Source organism: Felis catus, chromosome B4, assembly GCF_018350175.1.
Source record: "Felis catus isolate Fca126 chromosome B4, F.catus_Fca126_mat1.0, whole genome shotgun sequence".
Lineage (NCBI taxonomy): Eukaryota > Metazoa > Chordata > Mammalia > Carnivora > Felidae > Felis > Felis catus.
In genome coordinates, this window is record NC_058374.1 from 63,560,338 (window position 1) to 63,584,616 (window position 24,279).

General features: G+C 41.1%; 2 protein-coding genes across 10 annotated transcripts in view; one reads left to right on the plus strand and one right to left on the minus strand.

Moving 5' to 3' along the window:
• CAPRIN2 (caprin family member 2) overlaps positions 1 to 9,346 on the minus strand; it is a 45,268-nt gene extending 35,922 nt beyond the window's left edge. For all 9 annotated transcript variants that reach the window (XM_023256901.2, XM_023256900.2, XM_045061615.1 and 6 more), the window contains exons 1-3: positions 9,214 to 9,346; positions 7,836 to 8,101; positions 5,785 to 5,847 (exon numbers count right to left, since the gene is read on the minus strand). In XM_023256901.2, coding sequence (XP_023112669.2) covers positions 5,785 to 5,847; positions 7,836 to 8,087 — 315 coding nt within the window. In that variant the 5' untranslated portion in view covers positions 8,088 to 8,101; positions 9,214 to 9,346. The remainder of the gene's footprint in view (positions 1 to 5,784; positions 5,848 to 7,835; positions 8,102 to 9,213) is intronic.
• LOC123386861 (translation initiation factor IF-2-like) lies at positions 8,160 to 14,691 on the plus strand. Its single transcript, XM_045062663.1, has 3 exons — positions 8,160 to 8,247; positions 9,019 to 9,744; positions 14,514 to 14,691. The coding sequence occupies exons 1-2, from the start codon at positions 8,160 to 8,162 to the stop codon at positions 9,738 to 9,740; spliced, it is 810 nt and encodes a 269-aa protein (XP_044918598.1). The 3' UTR covers positions 9,741 to 9,744; positions 14,514 to 14,691.
• Positions 14,692 to 24,279: the final 9,588 nt, after the last annotated feature.

The following is a 24,279-nucleotide window of genomic DNA, read 5'->3' on the forward strand; positions in this document are numbered from 1 at the left end:
TAAACTTCCATTTTTCTCCCATTTCTCCAGCTTTTTACTTACCAGTAATTTTTCCATAAACTTCTCTCACCCCAGTTTTTAGCATTTACAAAATAAACAGGACCTACATCACAGAGATGTTGGCCAATTCAAATCACTCAAATGATACCTGACCCTAAAGTTAGCTATAATTATTTTTAGCCTTTATTATCCAAACATTAAATGTCAAAGTTCCTCTGTCCTAGGCTTTTCTCCTTTCTATATTCTCATCCAACATAGTCTCATCTTTTCTTATGGTTTCAATTAGCAACCACACAGATGAGCTTAACTGTAGACTAAACTTCTTTGTGCTCCAGACCCGTAACTCAAACATTTATTCGATATTACCCACCCCTTAATGTTTCACAGCCACATTAAAAAATCAGTGGTCCTGGGGCACCTGGGTAGCTCAGTGGGTTAAGCATCTGACCTTGGCTCAGGTTATGATCTCATGGCCCATGAGTTTGAGCCCCGCGTCAGGCTGTGTGCTGACAGCTCAGAGCCTGGAGCCCACTTCGGATTCTGTGTCTCCCTCTCTATCTGCCCCTGCCCCGTTCATGCTCTCACATGCACTATCTGTCTCTCTCAAAAATAAGCAAACATTAAAAAAAAATTTTTTTTGATCAGTGGTCCAAAATTGAGCTTTTTATCCTCTCCTCCCAAAACCATCTGCTCCTCTAGGGTTTCCAGGCCCAATAAATGGTTCTGCCACCCATCCAAGTGTTCAAGCCAGAAACCTGGAACCCATTCTTGGCTCTTCCTTCTACTAGATCCTATCACCAAGCTATGCTAATTCTATCTCTTGAATCTACTTTACCCAAACTCCTTTGCTGCTACTTTGGTACCAGCAAGATCTCTATAACCTCTGACCAAGACTACAGCCAACCATTATCTAGTCTTCTTACACCCACACTTACCACCTCCAAACCATCACTCACCCTTAAAAGTGATTTTATTACAAATCTAGTTATTTTCTGCTTAAAACTTATCTGTATCATTTATGATGACCTTAAGAAAAAACACAGTCTTTAAATGGGAAATAAGGATGTACACGTAGCTTTCCCATTCCAACTACATCACTCCATCGATACTGGCTTTCTTTCCAGTTTCCTCTTTGTAAAAACATTCTTTCCCTACTCAGGACTTTTACACATGCTAGCCTCTGCCTAGCCTGCTCTTCTTCCTCCTTCCCCATTTTAACTTGCTAAGTCCTTCTCATTTTTTAGGTCTGAACTGAAGCACTTCTTTCTCAAGGAAGCTGTCCTCAATTCTCCAAACTAGGTTAAATTCCTCATTACAATCCATTATCACTCTGTACCTCACCCTAACACCATCACATTTTTATTTACTTATTTCCTATCTCTTTCTCACCACACTGTATCTTTGAGGGCAAGGATCACATTTGTCCCTTACATCATAACCCTAGCATTTAAGCCCAGAATCCTCCAGTGTAAGTACTTAATATATTATGGTTGAATAAAACACAGTTCAGAACATGATTTTAGGCTCAAATATGCTAAAGATTCTTGGGGCACCTAGGAGGCTTAGTCAGTTAAGTGTCTGACTCTTGATTTCAGCTCAGGTCATGATCTCACCGTTTGTGAGATCAAGCCCCAAGTCAGGCTCTACGCTGACAGCACAGAGCCTGCTTGGGATTCTCTCTCTCCCGCTCTCTGCACCTCCCCTACTTGGCATGCACATGCACATGCTCTTTCTCTCTCAAAATAAATATGCTTTTAAAAAAAAGTTTTAAGAAAACATGTTAAAATTCTCAACAGAATTTTTAAACTTTTGATTAGAATCCTATACTGAGATTTCCGTTTCAAAAAAAGAACACTAGAGGGAGTAGGGCTGATGAACTGAAAAGGAAGGTCTCAAAACAAGGATATTAATTAGGAAGCCCATGTAACATTTGAGTGGTTTGCCTTGACAAGGCCAACTGCTATGGGACTACAAAGCAGAAAACATTTCATATTATTTAATAAAAGAGTTTTGTATTATGCATTAAATATAACATAGGGTCAGAGTTTAGCAACTAGAGATGGCTGCCAAATCTTAATTTTTTAAAACTAAAAGTTTCACAGAAGCTGAAAGTACCCATTTGCCTTTTGCTCAAGCACTCACTTGAATCTCAGTTCTCTATTTCAAATCCAGATCTGAACCAAAATAAATATTAAAATTATAAATGGGACTCTAAAAAACTTCATTAAACAATCTTACTATTTCAAAGGAAAAAAATCTAGGTTTATATTAGAAATCTCAATGAAATCTTATTAGTCTTTAGCTTAGTCTTGACAGGTTACTTAAGAGTTACCATTAAAAGGATTACAATAGCCATGCAGATCATAGAAAGTTTTATTTACAATATTAAGAATATCTGTTGGGTTAAAGAAGATTTACAAACTGAAATTACAAAATTTTTAGCCAACAATATTGAAAATACAGTATCAAATGTATAGCTAAAGCAGCACTTGAAGGAAAATTCACAGCCTTAAATGCAAACCAATGGGGGGGAGAAAAGAAAACAAATGAATTAAACACTTAATTCAAATTTAGAAAGTGAAGCAAATAAAACAAAGGACAGCAGAAAAAGAGAAAAAGTAAAACAAATCCAGAAGCTAAAAAAAATTAAAAAAAAAAAAAAGAAGCACTAGCTAACTTAATTAAAAGTAAACTGGGAAAATACAACCACACAAAATTAGAAATAAACAGAAAGTGGGGCACCCAGGTGGCTCAGTCATTTGAGCATCCAACTCTTGATTTCAGCTCAGATCATAATCCCAGGGCCTTACTTTGTAAGATAAGAACTGAACAGAGGAAAGACAAGGTGAAAGAAAAACTGTCTTTTAAACTATTGCCTAATTTCTGAACTATGTGAATTATTGCCAGCTTTAAAAACTAAACTTAGATTTTTCTAATTAAATACTACACTACTAACGACAGTTCTGAGGGATCAGATTACAGATTTTTTTCTTCCAATTTATCTGCATTTTCTGAATTTCTACCTTAAATATATATTGCTTATATGAAGAGATGTTCATTCCCATAAGAACCACAAACTAAGGGTGCCTGGGTGGCTCAGTCAGGTAAGTATCCAACTCTTGATTTTGGCTGTCATGATCTCACATTCATGAGACAGAGCCCCATGTCAGGCTCTGTGCTGACAGTGCAGAGCCTGCTTGGGATTCTCTCTCTCACACTCTTTCACCGCCCCTACCCTGCCTGCACGCTCTATCTCTAAATAAATAAACTTAAAAAAAAAAAAAAAAATTAGGGGCACCTCGGTGGCTCAGTCAGTTAAGCGTCCAACTTCAGCTCAGGTCATGATCTTGCAGTCCATGAGTTCAAACCCAGCGTAGGGCTCTGTGCTGACAGCTCAGAGCCTGGAGCCTGCTTCAGATTCTGTCTTCCTCTCTCTTTACCCCTCCCCCACTCACACTTTGTCTCTCAAAGATGAATGTTAAAAAAAAAAAAAATTTTTTTTTAAAGTACCACAAACTATATGCTTAATTTTATCTAAAAACATAACATTCATTTCATATTTAGTAAATCCTTTTGTAATAAATATTTTACATGTCTGCTATATTCTCTAAACTATTCTAAGCACTAGGAAAACAGCAATGAACAGACAGAATCTCTACTTTAATGAAACATACATTTTAAGAGAAAGAGAAACAAAGTAAACTTTATAGTTTGTCAGAAAAGCACTACTAGTTAAAAAATTAAAGCAAGGCAAAGAGCTAAGGAGTGTGAATGGAGGAATGGAGGTATAGCGTTGTCAGGACAAGCCTCACTGAGATGACCTTCAAATAAAAAGCTGAAGGAAGTTGGAAATTGAGCCATTTAGACACCTGGGAAAAAGCATCCCAGGCAGTAGGAACAGCACACAGTGCAAAAAGCCCTGAAGCAAAAGCGTGCCTGGGATGTTTGAGGAACAGCAAGAAGGCCAATGTAGCCGGAATGAAGCTAGGAAGGGACAGAAGTACAGGACATGAAATAAAGATGTGAAAGGAAGTAGCAAGCATATTTTGTAGGACTTTGTAGGCCACACTAAGGACATTCTGCCATGATGGGAACCAATGGAGAGTTGAACAGAGGAATGACCAACTGACTTGCATCCGAACAGGATGACTGAGGCTACCATGTTGAGAACAAGCTTGGAGATACAGCAGAAATAGAAAAACCTGTGAGGAAGCTATTACAGTAACGTAGATGAAAGATGATGTGGCCTGGACCAGGATGGCAGAAGCGGAATTTGAGAAATGGCCAGTTTCCGGATTTACTTTGAAGGTAGAACTGACCTTGCTAATGGGCTAGATGTGTGGTATCAGGAAATAGATGAGAAATTCTCCAAGGATTTTGGCAACTCCATCCTTTTAGTTCCCCAAGCCATTAACTGACATCATTAAGATTAGAGGAGGAACAGGTTTTGGGGGTCGGGAGATGCCAAATAAGCAACTGAACACAGGAATCTCGAGTTCCAAGGGCTTATCTATTGGCAACATAAATTTGGCAGTTGTCAGCATTTAACTCAAGAAATAAAAGTTAATGCTACAGAAGCAACATGTAGTTATAAAGACAGTAATGAAATACTGAGACTACAGTTTACCTGGCCAGAGCTCTGAAATACAGCATGTCCTTGACCTTTGCTAGAGAGCTTCCATGAGAACCACCAACCTCCCTCTCCCTAACCCCCATATTTCCCCAAAATCAAGAATACTACCATATCAGAACACTTCCTTCAAGGATATTTACACAAAGAAAAATATTATCACTTCAAAAGTTATTGAACATACCATGACTACTTTGAGAACAAAGCTATGTTGAAATGCTGGATGCCCAGCTAAGTCCTCTCACCGGCTATGTGAGCACATCATTCTCAGAGCTCACACAATTCAAATCTGTGCCTCAGCAAAATTATAATTTACTACATCACAAAAATTCTAGGTCAGTGAAGAGGAGTCAATAAGGGAAAAGATCTCGAATGCCAGTATCTGTGATACACAACCAAAAATCTCAGTTGAAAAAGATGAAGATGATAGGTCTACAGACTAGATCAAATAACTTTTAATTCTGTCCCTTCTTAGCCAAGAGATATCAGACAAACATCAATTAAGCATTTTTATTTCCATATTGCAGAAACTTTCACCACATTAGATAAAACTTGCAGATACCAGGTATACCACAGACAAGTTAAACAATATTTTTAAAAGTTGCAAATACTCTTTCATACTAAAGTTAAAAAAAAAAAAAAAAAAAAAAGGCCAGGTATCAAGTAAACATGCCTCCTGAGAGGTGACATAGCAATCTAAGATAGAAAAGTAAGGAGAAAATACAAAAGGATTAAGAAGCAAAAGGAGAAAACCTAGGCAAGCTAGAATAAATACTCTTTTACACTTTAGAGCAGAAAGATGTCAGGTTTATATATACCAGTGAACAGTGGAAAGCTAGTCGTCCCTCCACCTCTTTAGTTCAGCCTAACAAAAGTTTAACTTAAATCCGTATGTTTAGCAATAGTCTACATTTTCACTCTTATTTAGCAACCCATACCTCCATCCATACCATCTGCTAGTGCAAAAGAAGTCTGTAAGATCTCCTAAGTGAAGAAAACAAAGTCTTCTGAAAAGTCCAGTGGATTCTCGCTCTTCTTTATTGGCCTTATCAAATCTTTGCTCTCACCAATCCCGTCTAGAGTTTTATTAAGGAAAAAAAAAGAAAAAAAGAAAAAAGCCAACAAGTGTGACCCAAGGATTATACACTACTTACCAACTGATCTGGATTGAGTTGCTCTCCATTTTTCAGGCGATCCTTGTAGTCCTCCAGTTTGAGCTACAAAAGAGAAACTTGTATCTACTGTAGTCTCATACACAATTCTGAAAAAAATAAACTAAATACCAGACTGTTTCTTATGAAAACAAAGTTCTTGAAGTATGCTACCAATCTGTAAGAATACTGGTTTACTACAAGGCAGGCAGCAACTGTAGATAAGATCCAGCCAGGGAAAAAATATTACAATCAACATTAGTGTGGAATTAGAAAAGTTAAGCAGTAATAAAACTCTTCTCTTCATGGCCTCTACTTACAATCAGACTACTTAACACACAGACACTTAACTAGTCAATCATATGCCCCTACCCCAGTAGTGCTCAATCAGAGATAATTTTGACCCCCAGGGATCTATGGCAGTGTCTGGAGATATTCTTGGTTGTCACTACTTAAAGGATGAGAGGGAGGTGGAGAATGCTACAGGCATCGTGTGACTAGAACCCAAGGATGCTGCGAATCATCCTACATTCCACAGGATAGCCCCCCCACCCCCCCCACACACACACCCCCTGTCTGCAACAAAAGAATTATCTGGCACAAAAACGTCAATAGTGTTGAGGCAGAGAAATCCTGTTCTAACCTCATGCTTAAACTATTAGTTACCTGTTGAATTACGTGGCATTTGTCGAATAGCAAACTTCTTCATGGAAGTGTAGAAATGTAGAAGATATTTTCTCTAGCATTATAATAGACTTAACTCAAAGCTTTTTTTCCTATTGAGTTTCATATTTCAGTGAATACATGACAAATTGCATTTATTGTCCCCAGAATAATGACATGACCCACTACAGTATTCTAAAAGCAATGTTTAGGCTTCTCCCATATTGGCTTTATAGTTTTAAATTGCTTTTCCAGAAGCTTGAAACAAAAGCATTGTTACTGACCAGGTAAGTATTCAAACTTAAGGAGGTACTATAGTTACACTAGAGCATGTAAGTATATACATATATGTAGTTCCTCCACCTGGGAAAAAGACATTAATGAGTCTCCATCAACAGATCCTGCTTTGAATAGATCGTGCTTTGACTAGTTTCCCATAGTGGCAGGGAATTTGTGCTGACCCAGGCACACTCACCTTATCACACTTGTGATCAACTGCATGCATTCAAAAGACAACTGATGAGAGCTAGGGTTACAGAGAAGCTACTAGTAACTGGTCTTTCTTCCCTACCTTGGCATGGGGGGTGGGGGCTGGGGGGAGACAGAGTCAACCAGACTCTTAAAAATCTCTTCATACTCCTCCATTAAAAGCAACTTTCCTATGGTTGAACTAGATCTTGGAATAAAAATATGTAAGTGTTCCCAGGTCCAGATAGTCAATCACTCACCTTACTATCACAAGCAAAAGAGAATCATGACACAACAAAGCAACGTGCAGCACTGTTTCACAGGCTACATGACTCAGGAAATAAGGAATGATTTGGATCTTTACATCAGCATTTACTGTAACATTGGGCTGATTATAATTTGAGTCTCTTTATAAGGCTTTCTACAATGTTAACCTACCAATCTTAAACGATCACCTAGCAACACAAAAATTAGTGCTAAAACCTTTTCTGGCTCTCCCATCGCTGAAGCTTCCAATGACTGCAGCAGCTTTACTGCAATATCAACTGCTGCAGAAAGTCACAAGGAAAACAAGCTAAAAAAAAAAAATCAGGCTATTACTCATCTATGAAAAGAAACATTAATACTACACTCAAAGAATTAATCTGACTTAAAGTTGCTGGCTCTTCAAGTATTTCAACAGCAGCATGCATAGTAATTTTACTATGAGGAATATTTTTATTTAGTTATGCTGAGAAATCAAATAAAATGCTTAATATACCCAATATTTAACCTACTTGTATGTTTTCGGCCAGCTAAATCCCAAGGTTAGGTAAATCTTTTAGGAAAGAGTACCTCTGAGCCCTGACAGAAAGCAAAAATGCCAGTTCCCTAACCCTTATTAAAGATGGTACATATACAGGGATGGGAGGGGAAAAAGTTACCTTCTTTTTCTCGATGTTTCTAATTTTGTGTTTAAGGCATATGAGTCCATTATCGATATATGTCTCATATGCTTGGGAAGGAGAGGCAGCAGAACTGAGAGCAGACTGCAAAGGGCTCATGGCCCGCTGGCTTTCCCCATGCTGACTGTGGTTCACTTGGGGCTTGGCTGACTTCATATTCCCCTCTCTTCCCTCCTCTGAATGGCCTGAAGGTGACTGGTAACCAAAAGGAGATGAAGAGAGTTGCACCATTGAAACAGATGAAGCTGAAGGAAGGAAGGAAAAAAAAAAAAAGTTAAAAGCAAATTAAGACTAGAGGAGACCATGGAGATTCGAACTTCCCTGAAAAATCTAGACCCACTCCCTCAAAATTCTTTTGCACAGAAGCGAGCTCAAAACCCAGCGATGCTAGGTACTGTGTTTCCATCTTACTACTTTTAAGGAGATTAGTGCCAAGTGCTAGCGCCTTTACGTGGGCAAAATCTACAATACGGGGGATGTTTCCAGAAATTCAACTTTCCACATAGGGAGAAGAACTGCTAATCAAGCAATGGCTTCAGAGCTCCTCTCTTCTCGTAAGGGCAATCCACATTCTGAATAATTTCTATGGTCGAATGATGACACACAAAAAAGCTCTCCCCATTAGGACCTTAAGGCAGCCTTTGTAACCTCTTTACGTTACCCTCACCACTAGCCCCAAACGCAATCGTAAAAACAAGCCCATTTAAAAGAAAAATTCCCAACACACAATTCTTTTAGAGCCTCATTCACTAACTGAGGAGTAGCTTCTTGAACAAGACCCCTAACTTCCCTTTGATTGCTCTGGGGCCTACAAGGCAAGTCCGTCACTGCTGCACATTTGTAGCGAGGTGCTTGCGAGCGCCCCGAGTTGGTTTTCTGTTCTGTTTAGACTAACCCATAACCACTCACACCACACGGGTTTAAAGGCTCATCCTCCCCCGCCTCACACCGCTCTGGTCAGCGGTCCTCGCAACCTTCACCCCCGCGCATCCCCTTACGGAGCACCCCAAAGCAAGGGCATAACAGGCCCCATGCACGCCAGCACTGATCCTCAGTCCCCGCAGCGCCCCGCGCGAGAGTCGCCTCTATTGGGTGGTCACTTAAGTGCCCCGAGGGCACCGACCCCCGCCCTTCCCACAGCCTCCGGACGCCCCGGCACCAGGCTGGGGCCCCGTGTGCAGGTGCCTCTGGGGAGGCCGACCCGGAGAAAAGCGCACGGGCCACCTGCCCTCGACGGCCCCGCCCCGGGGATGCCGAGCTGCCCTTTCAGCTCACCGCGGCGGCGGCCGCCCAGCCCTGCCCTGCCCTGCCCTCCCTACGCCGCGTCGACCCACAGGCCGCCGCAGCTCGGCTTCACCTCCGCTGGCCGCCGAGGCCGCTGCCGCTGCCGCAGCCCGGGCCCGCCTTCGAAAGCCGGCGGGAGCCAGGAGAGCTGCGGAGGTGGACCGGCGCCACCCCGCACTTGCGTCTCCTCCTCCCGCCTCCTCCCTCTCCCCTCCCTGTCCTCGCTGGCGGCGTCTGCGGCGCCGGGCGCTCCGCCGACTCAGCCGCTCTCGCCCAGGCCCGCCCTTTCCGCCGCACGGAGTTTATATAGGCGCGCCCCGCCCCCATCCTCCCGCACGCGCAGCCTCGGGCCGCCCCGGCACCGCCCCCTTCCGGGGCCCCTGCCCCGCCGCCGCGGGTCGCGGGCCCCGGAGGGCGTTTGTTCCAGGCCGGGCTGCGGCGGGAAGTCGGTCGCGAGAGGGCGCGTTCTCCCCGCGATTGCGCAGATTGCAGGGTACCAGGTGGGCCCGGTGTGTCGCCGAGAGCCAACCGGCGGTAGACCCAGCAGCCCTGCCTAACCTTGCTGATTGCATGCGGTACCCAGAGGATGTGCGACCTTGAACAGGTGATTTCGATCGTCCGAAAAGGGCGGCGCGCCCTTTGTGGAATTGCCAGTGAAATGAGCTTGAGCTTCCCTGGTGGTTTAGGTGGGCACTCTTGAAGTGCTGGCGTGCCTTTGCCCTGTCAGATTCCATCCTTCCTGGTCGGGTAGGGAAAAATCACTGTTTCTCCCGAAAGGACTCAGCCTTTGACAGCAGAATGCCCCGAATCAGCATGCCCATAAAATGGAGTGAGTGACTCCGCAACAATAAGATTGTTTATTTAGGCTGTGTCATTTGTTGCTTTGAAGCAGGTGGATTTGTTGGCACTCAGAGAAAAGGCTGATAAAAATTTTGGTAAGGTTGCATAAAATCAAGAAAAAAGGCTGGAAACACATCAGTGTTTCTGAAGGAAGGCATGGTGTTTAATGAATGGGGGGGAGGGGGGAAACATTCAGCAACATCTGGGCCTCAACATGTGTCCAGCTATTACACCACATAGAATTGATTTAGGTCCTGTCCCTGAGGCTCTGATAAGATTTATTTAGACTGGCAAGAAAAGAATAGAGAAAAATCAGAAGTATGATAAAGGAAACAAAGGTCCAGTTTAAAAAGTGTTAGCCAAGCCCACACCAAAATTATCATGATTTTTAACATTTCTTGATACAGTATTTTGCCACTTATTATCTGTGTTCTTTTAGGTCCCTCCTGAAGTAATGTACGTTAATGTTGCATCTTAACTTTGAAACTCTGAATCCCACATGTGACCTTGAGGGTCAGACAAATATTAGATTGTCCATTTGTTTCATTGTTTATAACTAGAGAGAACAGAAGCTGTTGAGCATGAAGGGAAACAAAAAACTGGACACAGTTTTTTTTTTGAAAAAGTGAAGGACACACTTTTCGATCAATGAGAAGGCACAAACTTACACCAGAGATTATGACTGTTGTAGCGACTGTTGTAGTCTACACTAATTAATACCTAAGAATGTTATTTCAGCCATATTAATCATGAAATATTTGCCTTCTAATTGATGAGGAAAAAATAATCTCCTGGGTCAGATAGATCCGGCCATAGGTCCTAAATGTCCCATTAGTGGAATAATTTTGAATAAACCTGTATGGATTTATTTCCCAAAGTGGAGTCAAAAAGTGAACTGAGAAATAATACAAAAACAAAAATAATTAAACGTCAAGTCCAGTAAGGTACAGTCTGTATAAGCATAACATAGCATTTGTAGGAGATTGTATCTCAGATGAGGTTGCAATAATGTCTTCTGACAAAATTTAAAGAGTGATTGAGGAAAAAGCTTTCCTGCCAGAGAAGATCTTTTAAGCCAGTAAATCTGGCTTATTTTAGAAGGACATGCCCAGGGGCACTTGGGTGGCTCCGTCAGTTGAAGCGTCCGACTCTTCATTTCAGCTCAGGTCATGATTTTGCGCTTTGTGAGTTCGAGCCCCACATCAGGTTCTGTGCACTGATTGCAGAGCCTGCTTCAGATTCTCTCTCTGCGCTTCCCCTACTTGCTCTCTCTCTCTCCTCTCTCTCAAAAAATAAATAAACTGATAAAAAATTTCAAAAAAAAGAAGGACATGCTCAAAGCACAAATTTATTATCTATTTTCCTCTCCCCACTCCCTGTTTTCTACTGCACCTTGATTTGTCTCGCCAAGTATGAGGCAGTATTTGTGGAAAGTCACCTCCAAGCTTAGCAAAGAAATGCTGTATTTAAAATGTGAGTTTAAAAGAAGTGTTTCAGGGGCGCCTGGATGGCTCAGTCAGTTAAGCATCCGGCTTCAGCTCAGGTCATGATCTCACAGTTCATGGGTTCCAGCTCCACATCGGTCTCTGTGCTGAAGGCTCAGACCCTGGAGCCTGCTTCAGATTCTGTATCTCCCTCTCTCTCTGCCCCTCCCCTGCTCGTGCTTAGTCTCTCTCTCTCTCTCTTTCTCTCTCTCTCTCAAAAATGAATAAACATTAAAAAAATCTTTTTCGTAAAAAAAGTATTTCAAATCAATAGGGGAAGAATATATAGATTCATTCATTCAACAAATGTTTATCATTATGTCAGTTACATCTCAATAACTGAGGGGGGTGGGCAGAGGACAAATAATTATTGGGTATCTGCTATGTGTTGGGTGATAGAGATATAATGGTGAGCAAGACAAATATAGCCCATGCTCTCCTGGAACTAAGCAGGAATTCAGTAAACACTACAGGAATAACTAGCAAAAACAACTATGTCAATAAAATAGAAAAACAAAAATACTAAAGACTTACGATGGATGGTTTGTTTGATTTCTGTAAAAACAGCCAAACTTTACAACCCTTGAAAATGTGAAGATTTTAAATATGCATTTTCTGGCAAATGTATGTTTCATCCAGGGATGGTTATGCTGTAGTCACTTAAAGTTAATGTAGCTTCATGTTGTTGAAACTGGAAAGATTAATTCACCAAAGGATGCTGAAGTTGGTAGCATGTGAGTGGAGATACGAGAAATGATCTTAGGTATTTTGTTATAGGTGATAGAAATCTGCTTCTTAGTGGCTCTACAGAGCTTTGTAAAGTATTAACATGGAGGGGAAAAAGGACCAAGAAAAATAACAAGAGGTCTGAGAAAGACAGAGATTCTCAAGGAACAGTTAACACAGTAAAATTGTTTAAAATGTTGCACGTTTGGGGCACCTGGGTGGCTCAGTCGGTTGAGTGACTCATGATCTCAGCTCACAGTCGTGAGCACAAGCCCTTTGTTGGGCTCCGCGCTGGGCATGAAGCCTACTTTAAAAAAATAAAATTAGGGGCGCCTGGGGGGCTCAGTCGGTTAAGTGTCCAACTTCAGCTCAGGTAACGATCTTGCGGTCCCTGAGTTCGAGCGCCGCGTGGGGCTCTGTGCTGACAGCTCAGAGCCTGGAGGCTGCTTCCGATTCTGTGTCTCCCTCTCTCTCTGCCCCTCCCCCGTTCATGCTCTGTCTCTCTCTGTCTCAAAAATAAATAAACGTTAAAAATAAATAAATAAATAAATAAATAAATAAATAAATAAATAAAGCAAAACATAAAAATTCTACATTCACATGCTTGCAGATTCATAAGGTGTCTTTTCAAGTATTTGAGGAGAGAAACTTATAAAGGACTAGCCAATATAGACATCAGGTAGGAAAAAAAGTTACCGTAATAGTTTGAGGCATTTTTTGAGAAAATTCCTGCACCTTCTAAGGTTAATATTCTTGTGGGTTTATTTTTTCATAAAATTATAGTACCACATTCCCAGTGGTTTTGTTTATACTGTTCTTCTGGTATTGGAATTAACGCATCAATAGTGCTTCACCATTAAGTCCCTTTGAAATAAAAATTACTGGGGCACCTGGCTGGCTCAGTCAGAGGAACATGCAACAACATGAAGCCACATTAACTTTAAGTGACTACAGCATAACCAGCCCTAGAGGAACCATGAGTTGGAGCCCATGCTGGGTGGGCTCACTAAAAAAAAAAAAAAAAAAAAAAAAAAAAAAAAAAAAAAAAATTAAAAAATTCTTAGGAAAGAAATGATTAATGTAGAACTTATGAATGTGTATGTGGTCAATAAAATCAAGCCCATACATCTACAATTTCTGTCCAACTTCCAGATATTGTAAAGTGGTAACAACAAAGACTGTGAAGCCACACAACATTGGATCTCATTCTAACTTCTGCCAGGGGTGATCTACCTGAATGATCTTGGGCAAGTTACCAAATTCCCTGGGCCTCAGATCCTTGAGCTATAAGACAGAGAGAATAGAACCTGCTTAACAGTGTTTTTAAGGACTTTATTTCATTTATGAAAAAGCATATCTTGGGGTGCCTGGCTGGCTCAGTCAGTGGAGCATGCAACTCTTGATCTTGGGGTTGTGGGTTTGAGCCCCACGCTGGGTATAGGGATTGCTTGAAAATAAAATCTTAAAAAAAAAGAAAAAGAAAAAAGAAAGAAAAGGCGTATCTCTTGGTAAGGGACCATGAAAACATATCGTCCACTGAGATATCTTCATTTGCAGCTTTTCTGACAGTGCAGAGCCCAGCATTTCTCCTGGTAGCCTGAGGAGACCTAGAGAATTTTAGGGCTGTGAAACCCCTCCCTTATCTTAAAGATAAGGTAAGTAGAGCTTCTGGGCATTTGGGAGTTTTCTGAGGACCTAAAGAATCTAGGTCTCCTGCCTACTAGAGCAATGGTCATTCCAAGTTTTTCACCCCTTTTCCTTGCTACTTCCATAGAAAATACAGAAATTTTAGGCAATTACACTGGCAGAATTGAAACTAAAAAGAATAAACAATTCAGTATTACTGTATCTTCAAAGGAATTCAGTCCTTTGAATAAGATATCTTAAAACAGTCATGTCTTTTGACCCAATAGTCCTTATTTTAGGAACTTCACCCATGGAAATAATCAGGGATATAGACAAAAATTTATTTATAAAAATGCTAATTACAGCATTTTATTTTAAGTTTATTCATTTATTTTGTGAGAGAGAGAGAGCAGGGGAGCGGCAGAGAGAAGAGAGAGAATCCCAAGTAGGCTCCAACCTGTCAGCACAGGGCCTGCCATGGGGCTCAATCTTAGAAATCGTGGGATGAGATCATGACCTGAGCTGAAATCAAGAGTCAGACACTCAACCAGCTGAGCCACCCAGGCACCCCATAAGTGATGAAAACTTGTTAATGGCAACCTAGGCATTCAGTGATAGAATAATAGCTAAACAAGTTGACTCTGATCCATGAATTATAATTCAGGCAGTAATCTTTTTTTTTTTTTTTTTTTGAAAGCAAGAACAGAAGCAGAGGAGAGGCAGAGAGAGAGGGAGATGGAGAATTTGAAGCCAGCTCTGCCAACAGCAGAGAGTCGAATGCGGGGCTCAAACCCATGAACCATGAGATTATGACCTGAGCTGAAGTCAGATGTTTAACCAACTGAGCCACCCAGGTACCCCCAAATAATCTTTTTTAAAGAATATTCAAATAACATGATATTATGTGAAGTTTTAAAAAAGGCAGAATAATAACATGATATAAAACATTATTTAGTACAATAGTGATTTTGTAAAATGTTTAATTTTAAATATGCATAGAAAAAGCTAGAAGGTATTTTCCTCTATTGTTTATAGCATATATTTATTCTATATAGCAAGCAAGATAGAAAATTTCACCCAGCAATGAAAACTACTCTTTCTAAAGATAACCACTATTAATATTTTTGCTTACCTTCCAGGCTTATTTACAAGCAAATACCTATATAGTTGTTTGTTTATTTTTTATAAAAATGGGAATATACTAAAATTTTATGGTAATTCTGTCTTCGCTCAAAATATAGAAAGTATTTTTCTACTAAAACAAATTGAAGGGCACTTTGGTGGCTCAGTCAGTTGAGTGTCTGACTCTTGATTCAGTTCAGGTCATGATCTCACTGTTCATGGGATTGAGCCCCATGTCAGACTCTGCACTGACAGCACAGAACCTGCTTGGGATTCTCTCTCTCGCTCTCTCTTGCTCTTTCTCTGCCCCTCCCCTGCTCTCTCTCTCTGGCTCTCTCTCCCTCTCTCAAAATAAATAAACATTTTTTAAAAACAGACACATTGGACTTCATCAAAATGAAAATTTTCTGTGCTTCAAAGGACACAACCAAAAAAATGAAAAGAAAAAGTTAAGTTCCCTTGAGACATGTAACTTTGTTTTGATATGGAAACAGTGTGATACATAAGTGTTATTGTACAACAGTAGTTTTAAGAGTAAAATATGTAAGGTTGAAAAGGTTGAAAAAGAAAGCGAGCTCTGTCTTTTCTTATTGAGACATGTTTGTGTTTCCATTGTACTAGATAAATAAATGTGAATGCAAAATTGTATTAAAAAGAGTAAATGAAAAGACAATCCACAGAATTGGAAAAATATGTGCAAATCACCTATCTGATAAGGTACTTATATCATCAATAATATATATTGTATTATATTATATACTTTATATGTTTTCATATAAGAATATATGAAGAACTCTTGCACTAAATAATAAAAAGATAAACCAATTTAAAAATGGGTAAAAAAAATCTGATCAGGAATTTCTTCAAAGAAGATACATAAATAGCCAATAAATACATAAAAAGATGCTCAATATCCTTGTTCATCAAAAATTCAAATCAAAACACAGGGAGATTCCACTTCACACCTACTTAGGGTGGCTACAATCGAAATGACAGATAATAACAAACGTTGATGAGGATGCAGATACATTGGTTGGAACTCTCATACACTGCTGGTGAGAGTGTAAAACAGTGTAGCCACTTTGGACAACAGTCTGGCGATTCCTCAAACGGTTAAACATACAGTTTCCATATGACCCAGCAATGCCAAATAAATACTCCTAGATATATTCCAAGAGAAATGAAAGCATATCTCCACACAGAAACCTAAACACAAGTTTTCGTAACAGCGTTTTTCACATAATCAAAAAGGAGAAATAGCCCAAGTGTCCATCAACTGATGAGTGGATAAGTAAAATGTGGTATACGCATACAAAGGAATATTAGTCAGTCGTGAAAAAGAATGAAGTACTGATACTTGACATGGCAAAGATGAACCCGGAAAACACTACATTATGGGGAAAAAAGCTAGACACAAGGACCACATACTGTATGATTCCATTTATGTGAAATATGCAGAATAGACAAATCTGTTGAGACAGAAGGTAGATTGGTAGTTGCCTGAGGTTTGGGGGTAGTATTAGGGGGGACATGGAGAACGACTGCTAATTGTACAGGGTTTCCTTGTGAGGTGACAAAAATGTTCTAGAGTTGATAGCAGTGATGGTTGCACAATCCATAAATATACTAACAATTGCTAAATTGTAAGCTTTAAATGGGCCAGTTGTACAGTGTTGTAGGTTGATTTGTGTCCACAAAAAGATCTGTTGAAGTCCTAACCCCCAATACCTGAGAATGTGCCTTTACTTGGAAATAAGGTCTTTGCAGATGTGATCAAGTTAGGATGAGGTCATACTGGATGAAGGTGAGCCTTAAATCCAATGATTGGTGTCCTGGCTAGAAGAGAGAGATTTGAAGACACAAAGGATAAAGGGGGAAAGAAGGCCATTTGAAGACAGACAGATTGAAACCCTGGAACCACAAGGCAAAGAACACCAAGGATTACTGACAGCCATCAGACACTAGGAAGAGGCCAGGAGCGATTCTTCCTCCAAACCTGTAGAGGGATCATGGCCCTGCTGACACCATGATTTTGGACTTCTAGTCTCTGAACTGTGAGAGAATAAATTTCTGTTGATTTAAGCCACTTTGTTTGTGGTAACTGGTTATAGCAGCACTAGAAGACTGACATATACAGTGTGTGGATTTTAGCCTAATAAAACTGGTTGGGTTTTTTTTTTTTTAATGTTTATTTATTTTTGAGAGAAACAGAGAGAGCACAAGTGGAGTAGGGGCACAGAGAGAGGAAGACACAGAATTTGAAGCAGGCTCCAGGCTCTGAGCTGTCAGCACAGAATCCGACACGGGGCTTGAACCCACAAACCACGAGATCATGACCTGAGCTGAAGTCGGATGCTTAACTGACTGAGCCACCCAGGCACCCCTGTTTGGGTTTTTCTTTTTAATGTTTGTTTCTTTATTTGTTTATTTACTTAGAGAGAGAGCGTGTGCACGCATGTGAGTGGGGAAGGGACAGAGAGAGAGAGAGGGAGAGAATCCCAAGCAGGCTCTGCCCTGTCAGCTCAGAGCCTGACATGGGGCCTGATCCCACAAACCATGAGATGATCATGACCTGAGCCGAAATCAAGAGTCAGATGCTTAACCGACTGAGCCACTCAGGTGCCCCTGTTTTGTTTTTTGGTGTTGTTTTGTTTTGTTTTGTTTTGTTTTGTTTTCAGGGCTCTGGCTTTAGTTTTGTCATAAGTGGAAATTTGTATACTCTAATGGCAGAGAGCATTAGTGGTGTAGAAAGCAAAGGAAAGCCCTAACCATGCAGATTCCCCCTGGGGGGACATGAACTCATGTTTCATGTGTACAAACTGTCTGAGCTGCCAGGCAGTGTAATTCACTGGTTCCTGGGTCTTTTATTCTTTCCTATCTCAGGAGCCCTTCTCCCACCTGGCTTGAATTCTGTAACTGGGCCACAAACAAAGCAATCTTGTTCTCTCCCTTTTCTTACATCACTGAGTTTCTCAGTCTATTTCAGATTCTCAGATTTTCTAGGGAGAGGTTGGACTAGAAGACAGTCTGAGACCCTTTGCATTCTTCTACAACCAAAAATTTGCCCCAAGTAATGTTTATTATCCAAAATTAGATACTGTCGCCTTTGTACCTTTGGGGTTTTAGTTTACAGAGGTGACTGAGTGGCAACACAGAGAGGTCAATGCCATTGAAAGATCTGTGTTACTTCCATTTCCCAAGAGGAGGGTGCCTGTCATAGTACACAGGGCCACATGGGGAGCATCAGGTTTTGGTGAGGAGCAGAAGTAGGAGTGAGGGGAAGGCATAAGGTCAGGGCCCTAGTTGGGGTTTCTGCAGGAAAGACAAGGCAGAGTAAAGTAAACGGTTTAGGATGGGTTAGTCTGAATAATTTCAGCAGGCTTTGGGCTATAGGTTGTGGTCTTTGGTTGCTGTGGATGATTTAGGGCAGAGGAAATACTGGCTTACTGTGTGAGAGTTAGTATAAGAACATGTGTGAGTTCCAGACAAGCTGACTTGCAGGAGATGGGTAAACACTGGCTGTGATTCACAAATGCCAAATAGACCTCTAGAATCTGAAAACACAGAACAGATACCCCATTAATTATTACCTTCAGACCGAGTGTCCCATCTCCTCAAGCACACTGTCTGAGAGGTTAGCAGCTGAAATATCCTCCCTGTTGTTTGGGAACCAAACTTTTGTTCCTACTTTATTCAGTCATTACCTCTGCCCTGCATCCCTCGTAACTGCCAGTGTGTCCTAACAGGTCTCATCATGTCACTGCTCTACTATCAGTCAGAGATCAAAACTTCAGTAGCTCCCTACTGCCCTCAAGATAAAATGTTCTTTGTAAATTACTGAAATTTTACTTTTGAATAGCTAATGCAGTTCAGTCACTCTGCAGAAGGAAATGTCTCCCTTCGCCCTTACCCTCACTTCTCTTCCTCCACTACGACCAGCACTGTTTCTCGTGTATCTTTCTGTAGATTGTCATGCATATACGACAAGTACACACATATATTCTCCCACCACCAACTCTTTTTTAGCCAAATGTTTATATATAAACACTGCTGCACCTTGGGTTTTTTTTTCCTCCTAACAGAATATCTTTGCAGTCATCCCATATCCCTGTACAAGGAGCTTCCTCATTCAAACCAACATAGTTTTTTGCATTGTTTAAATGTATCATTGCACCAGCTGATTTAACCAGTCCTCTAGGGAAGAATACTAAGGGTATTTCTAACCTTTTTCCATCACAAACAATGCTGTGATGGATAGTCTTATCCATATAGTATTTTGCACGTTTTTTAGTGTATCTGGCAGAGAAATCCTTAAAAGCAGAATTACTGAATCACTTGTACTTTTGATAGGTGTTTCCAAATCAAATCCACTCCCTCCCCCAATAAAAGCGATAACATCTAGATTCCCATCAGCAACATATGAGGCCTATTTATCGTCGCCCTCATTAACATGGGTAGCATTTGCCATGTGCCCAGCTCACATTCCATAGACCTGTCAGTGTTATTTATAACTGTCAGCATCTGCACCCTTGTGCCTGAGGGCCCACTCTCCCCATCCCCAATTGCAGAAGGTGTTTTTGGGGATTGGGGGGAAGCCAGATGCACAGAAAATTATCCGCCCGCCCCCAACACACGTGGACACACAGGGCAGCCCTCACCCATGACTTTTCAGGTCCTTCATCCCTCAAGTAGGGTAATTCTGAAGTTTATATGTTGCATTAACTCCCAGAATTTCCCACAGGCAGCTGGCTTAATAACCTACCTTTCCTTAGCTGCCTGACTTTTTCTATGTCACTTTCCTACTTCCCTTTCCAGTGTCCCTTCCCAGCTGTCCCACCCAGCCTTCCTTGGGTGTTTTTGTTTGTTTGTTTGTTTGTTATCAAAACAGCCAAAAGTGGGTGGACATGCTCCACCTCCCCAAAAGTGATTGAGCTACTTCTTGTTAATTGATGTGAATGTTCCATATCTGTTTCATGCTCATCACAATGTGGATATTTTTCAGTCTATTGGAAACCAGTCTCTTTAAAACCATTCTGCTTTAATTAAAGCTTTAAAGCAGATTTCTGTGCCAGAATAAACTTACCTATTTTAAAAATAAGAATATTTACCTTAATCTCAGGAAGAATCCTGAGAGAATGCATACTGTCTTCTGGTAGGCTGGCCAAAGAAATGATTCCTGGCCATGGAGAAGAAAGGGAAATAAATATGTTGATTTTATAGGAAACTTTTTTGAAAGATGTAGACTTTTAAAAACTTCCTAATACGGTTGCCTGGGTGACTCAGTCAGTTAAGCATCCGACTTCAGCTCAGGTCATGATCTCACTGTCCGTGAGTTCGAGCCCCACATCATGCTCCATGCCGACAGCTCAGAGCCTGGAGGCTGCTTCAGATTCTGTGTCTCCCTCTCTCTCTGCCCCTTTCCCACTTGTGCTCTGTCTCTCTCTCTCAAAAATAAAATAAATAAAATAAAATAAGATAAAATAAATTTTAAAAAATTAAAAAATATATTAAAAATAAAAAAATAAAAACTTCCTAATAGTTTTTTTCAAAATGCCTAACAACTAACAAGTTAAACCACACAGGAGGAGAAACGACTAAAGGAACTTCACTTAAATGTTTCTCCATTGATGCAATTTCTTTTTTCTAAGAAAGAGATTTACATTCAGACACAGGTAGGTAAGAGCACTAACAAAGTGTAGGTCAGCTTCTTACAACTTTAGTTTTATTACCTCTAAAATGGGATAATAATTCACAGGGTTGTTTTGGTGGTTAAATGAGCTGGTAGACATACTTAACATATCGCTTGGCACGTAATAAAGATTCAGTAATTGGTAGTTATTCCTATGAAGACAGTTTCTGCTCTAATGACATTGTCTATTCTGGAAGACTAGTACGGAGTTGGAAGAACACATCCCATGAGAGTTCTTGACCTCGAGGACAGCCCAGGGAAAGGAAGTAGGGCCCTACATAAAGCATGCATAAGAAAAACCCCGCATGTCAGGAGGGTGCAAATCAAGAAGACAGCACAGAGTCTCTTTCCCACACTCTGCATTGTTCAGTCTGTCCAGACTTCCATAAATGTGTAGAAAGTACATCACAAGAGCTGCTACATATAAGAATCGACAGGTCTCTTGCCAATACTGGAGTTGGCATGTTCTCTTCTCTGAGGCTATTGCTTTTGCTACCCCCACTTACCACGAGCAATATTAATGTCACCAATTCCGAAAACATCTTTTAGAGTTGCAGCAACACTGCCTCCCCTTCAAAGCAACCTGTGCTATATTTGTCAAAATAAAATTTGGGGGGGTGAGAGGTAGAAGGTAAGAAATGGGAGTTGGTGGAGAGAAATATGTACTATATCTATATATCTATCTATCTATTATAGATATATCATGGCATCTATAAGGGCATAATGTCATAGTAGAAAGAGACCTGGCCTAAAAGCCAGGCAGGCAGAGTGCTGAGTCTGGCTCTTTCAATGATAGCATTTGTAAACTTGAGTCAACTATTTTGTTTGCCTGTAACAAGCACGCAACAAGTCGTCAGCAAGTGCTGTCAACTCTGCCTCTAAGGTATATCTCCATTCTTTCCACTTCCTTCTAAATATTCTACCACCTAGGCCAGGCTACCGTCATCTCTCGTCTAGAATACAGCAATACTCTGCTGGAGTTCTTGCTTGCCTACTGGCCCCACTAGTCTACCCTAAACACTGAAGCAGAGAATATTTAGGCATTTTTTTTAATGTTTATTTATCTATTTTGAGAGAGAGAGAGAGAGAGAGAGAGCATGCACATGAGCTGGCAAGGGGCAGAGAGAGAGGGAGAGAGAGAATCCCAAGCAGGCTCAGTGCTGTCAGCACAGAGCCCCACACAGGGCTCGATCCCACAAACCATGAGATCATGACCTGAGCAGAAACCAAAAATCGGACACTTAACCAACTGACTCACCCAGGTACCCCCTATCTAGGCATTTTACTTATTTTTTAATTTGTTAATGTTTGTTTTTGAAAGAGACAGAGAAAGAGCCTGAGCAGGGGAAGGGCAGAGAGAGAGAGGGAGACACAGAACTGGAAGCGGGCTCCAGGCTCCAAGCTCTCTGCACAGAGCCCGACGCAGGACTCAGACCCACAAACCGCGAGATCATGACCTGAGCGGAGTCAGACACTTAACTGACTGAGCCACCCAGGTGCCCCTAGGCATTTAAAATCTTATATAATACTCTGCTCAAAACTCTGAATGATTTTCCACCCACTTAGAAAAAAAATCCATACTTACAATAGCTCTCATGATATTAACACACCCCTAACCTCTCTAACCTTACTGTGGCTGCCACACTCTAGTAGCCCCCGTAATCCCCACCTTCTGGTGTTCATGCCTTGCATAATCCTCCTCCCTTGAGTAGGTGGGCCTGGACATATGTTTAACCAATAGAATATAACAAAGGTGATGGAGGTCACTTTCCTAATAACACTGTAAAACATCTGGTTAGGAGTCTCCCTCCCCCTTGCTGGCTTTGAGAAAGCAAACACCCATGATGGGAAGACCCACATAGCAAGAAATTGAGGGCTGCCTCCAGTGGACAGCAAGAAATGGAGACTCAGTCCAACAGCCCCACAAGGAACTAAATTCTTCCAAAAACTTCCTGAGCTTGGAAGTAAATCCTCAGATAAGCCTCAGATATGAACCTCAACCCTTGATGATACCTTGATTGTAGTTTTGCAGAAGACCCAGCTAAAGCTGTGCCTGGACTCCTGACCTACAGAAACGGTGTTATTTTAAGCCACTAAATGTGTGGTGATACTGTTAGGCAGCAATACCTGATTCTTCTCTCCCACCACACTCCTCCTCATGCGCTACGTCTACCTACACTGGGCCTCTTGCTGCTGTCCTCATACATCAAGATTATTGCCTCCTCAGGGCCTTTACACTTGCCATGCCCTCTGCCTAGAAGGCTCTTAATCAGAATCTTCACTTAGCTGACTTTTTCTTGTCATACAGGTCTTAGCTCTAATGTTCACTCTCATCTACGTAATCTAAACAGCCACCCTGACATTAGCACATCATACTGTTGTAATTATGCATAGAGCTTCTTACTACCTGTAAAAATGTGGATATTCAGTTTCCTCACATCAGAAAGTGAGCTGTTTGAGATCAAAGACTTCGTCCATCTTGTTTCCTACTGTGTGCTTAGAACCCAAAACTGCCTGGTACTAGAGTAACATTCCATAAATACTTGTTATTATAAAATGAGCTTTGGGGCAGTATTCAAGCCCTTTCCAGAGCTAAAAGGGACATATGCAAAGACATTCATTGCATCAATATTTGTGGTACAGTGAGTGGGAGACAATCTGGGTGCCCATCATTGGGAGAGTCCGTTAATAGAATGTGATAGATGCACATGTGAAGGGCTGTGTAACAATTAGAAGCAGTGGGTCAGATGCACACTGAAACATGGCAGAACTGAAAATGTAGTACCCAAGACTAAGCTGTATAAGATGCACATTTTCTGTAAGCAAAAATCCACGTGCACACAAAAATGCATATTTTGTAATAACAATACAGGCAAATAAAACCACATTAAATAGAACACTGTGCTCTAGGAGAGGAAGGAGATGCAAGTGGCAAGTGAGGTTAAGAGAAGGAACTTGCCCAGACCAATGATGATAATGGGCTAGGAACTGGGAAGTACAATTAATTCAGACTTCTGCATCTGAGAGCCAAATCGAAGGCCAAACAGAACCATGTGATTCAGGGACCATGGGAGACATCATTAGGTGGTATCGGTCTAAAGATAAGCAGGGCTGGATTAAATACTAGAAGGTGACTAGCAGTGACTAAAAGTCACTCTTTAGTGGATGACTCTGCCTTTCCCTCCTTCTTTTTATGGACCCAGGCATCTGGATGCTTCCAACATTTTTCTTGAATTCGTCTCCACCAGCCTTGGGTGTCCATCATGATCAGACTCAGGCTCAATGTTCTTGACACTGCTGCTTCCCAGATTCTGCCATGCTCTTCCACTGGGAAGTATGTTGTGTCTGGTGATCTCTCCTTGTGTAATGTAGAGCTATTAATGATCAATGCCATAGTTGATGTCAAGGTCTCTTGAATCATTTTGATTATCTGAGGCCAATTTTCTAGCATATTCCTCAGGAAGAGTTCATGGGAGCAATACTTTCTGAGTCCCTAAGAGTTTGTCTGTAGCCTTTCTACTTGAAAGTCAGCTTGATAGAATATAAATCCTTGGCTCACATTTTCTTTTCTTAGCACACAATTTCAGACCTCTATATTGCAGCTTATGTTTTTCTCCACCTGGAACGTCCTTCCTACTTGTCATCTGTCAAA

Excerpts from the sequence above, each read along its gene's own strand:
- LOC123386861 (XM_045062663.1), top strand. The coding sequence starts at position 8,160 with ATGGAGATTCGAACTTCCCTGAAAAATCTAGACCCACTCCCTCAAAAT. Across the intron at positions 8,248-9,018 it reads TCAAAACCCAGCGATGCTAG|GCTGGGGCCCCGTGTGCAGG; the intron begins GTACTGTGTTTC and ends CCCCGGCACCAG.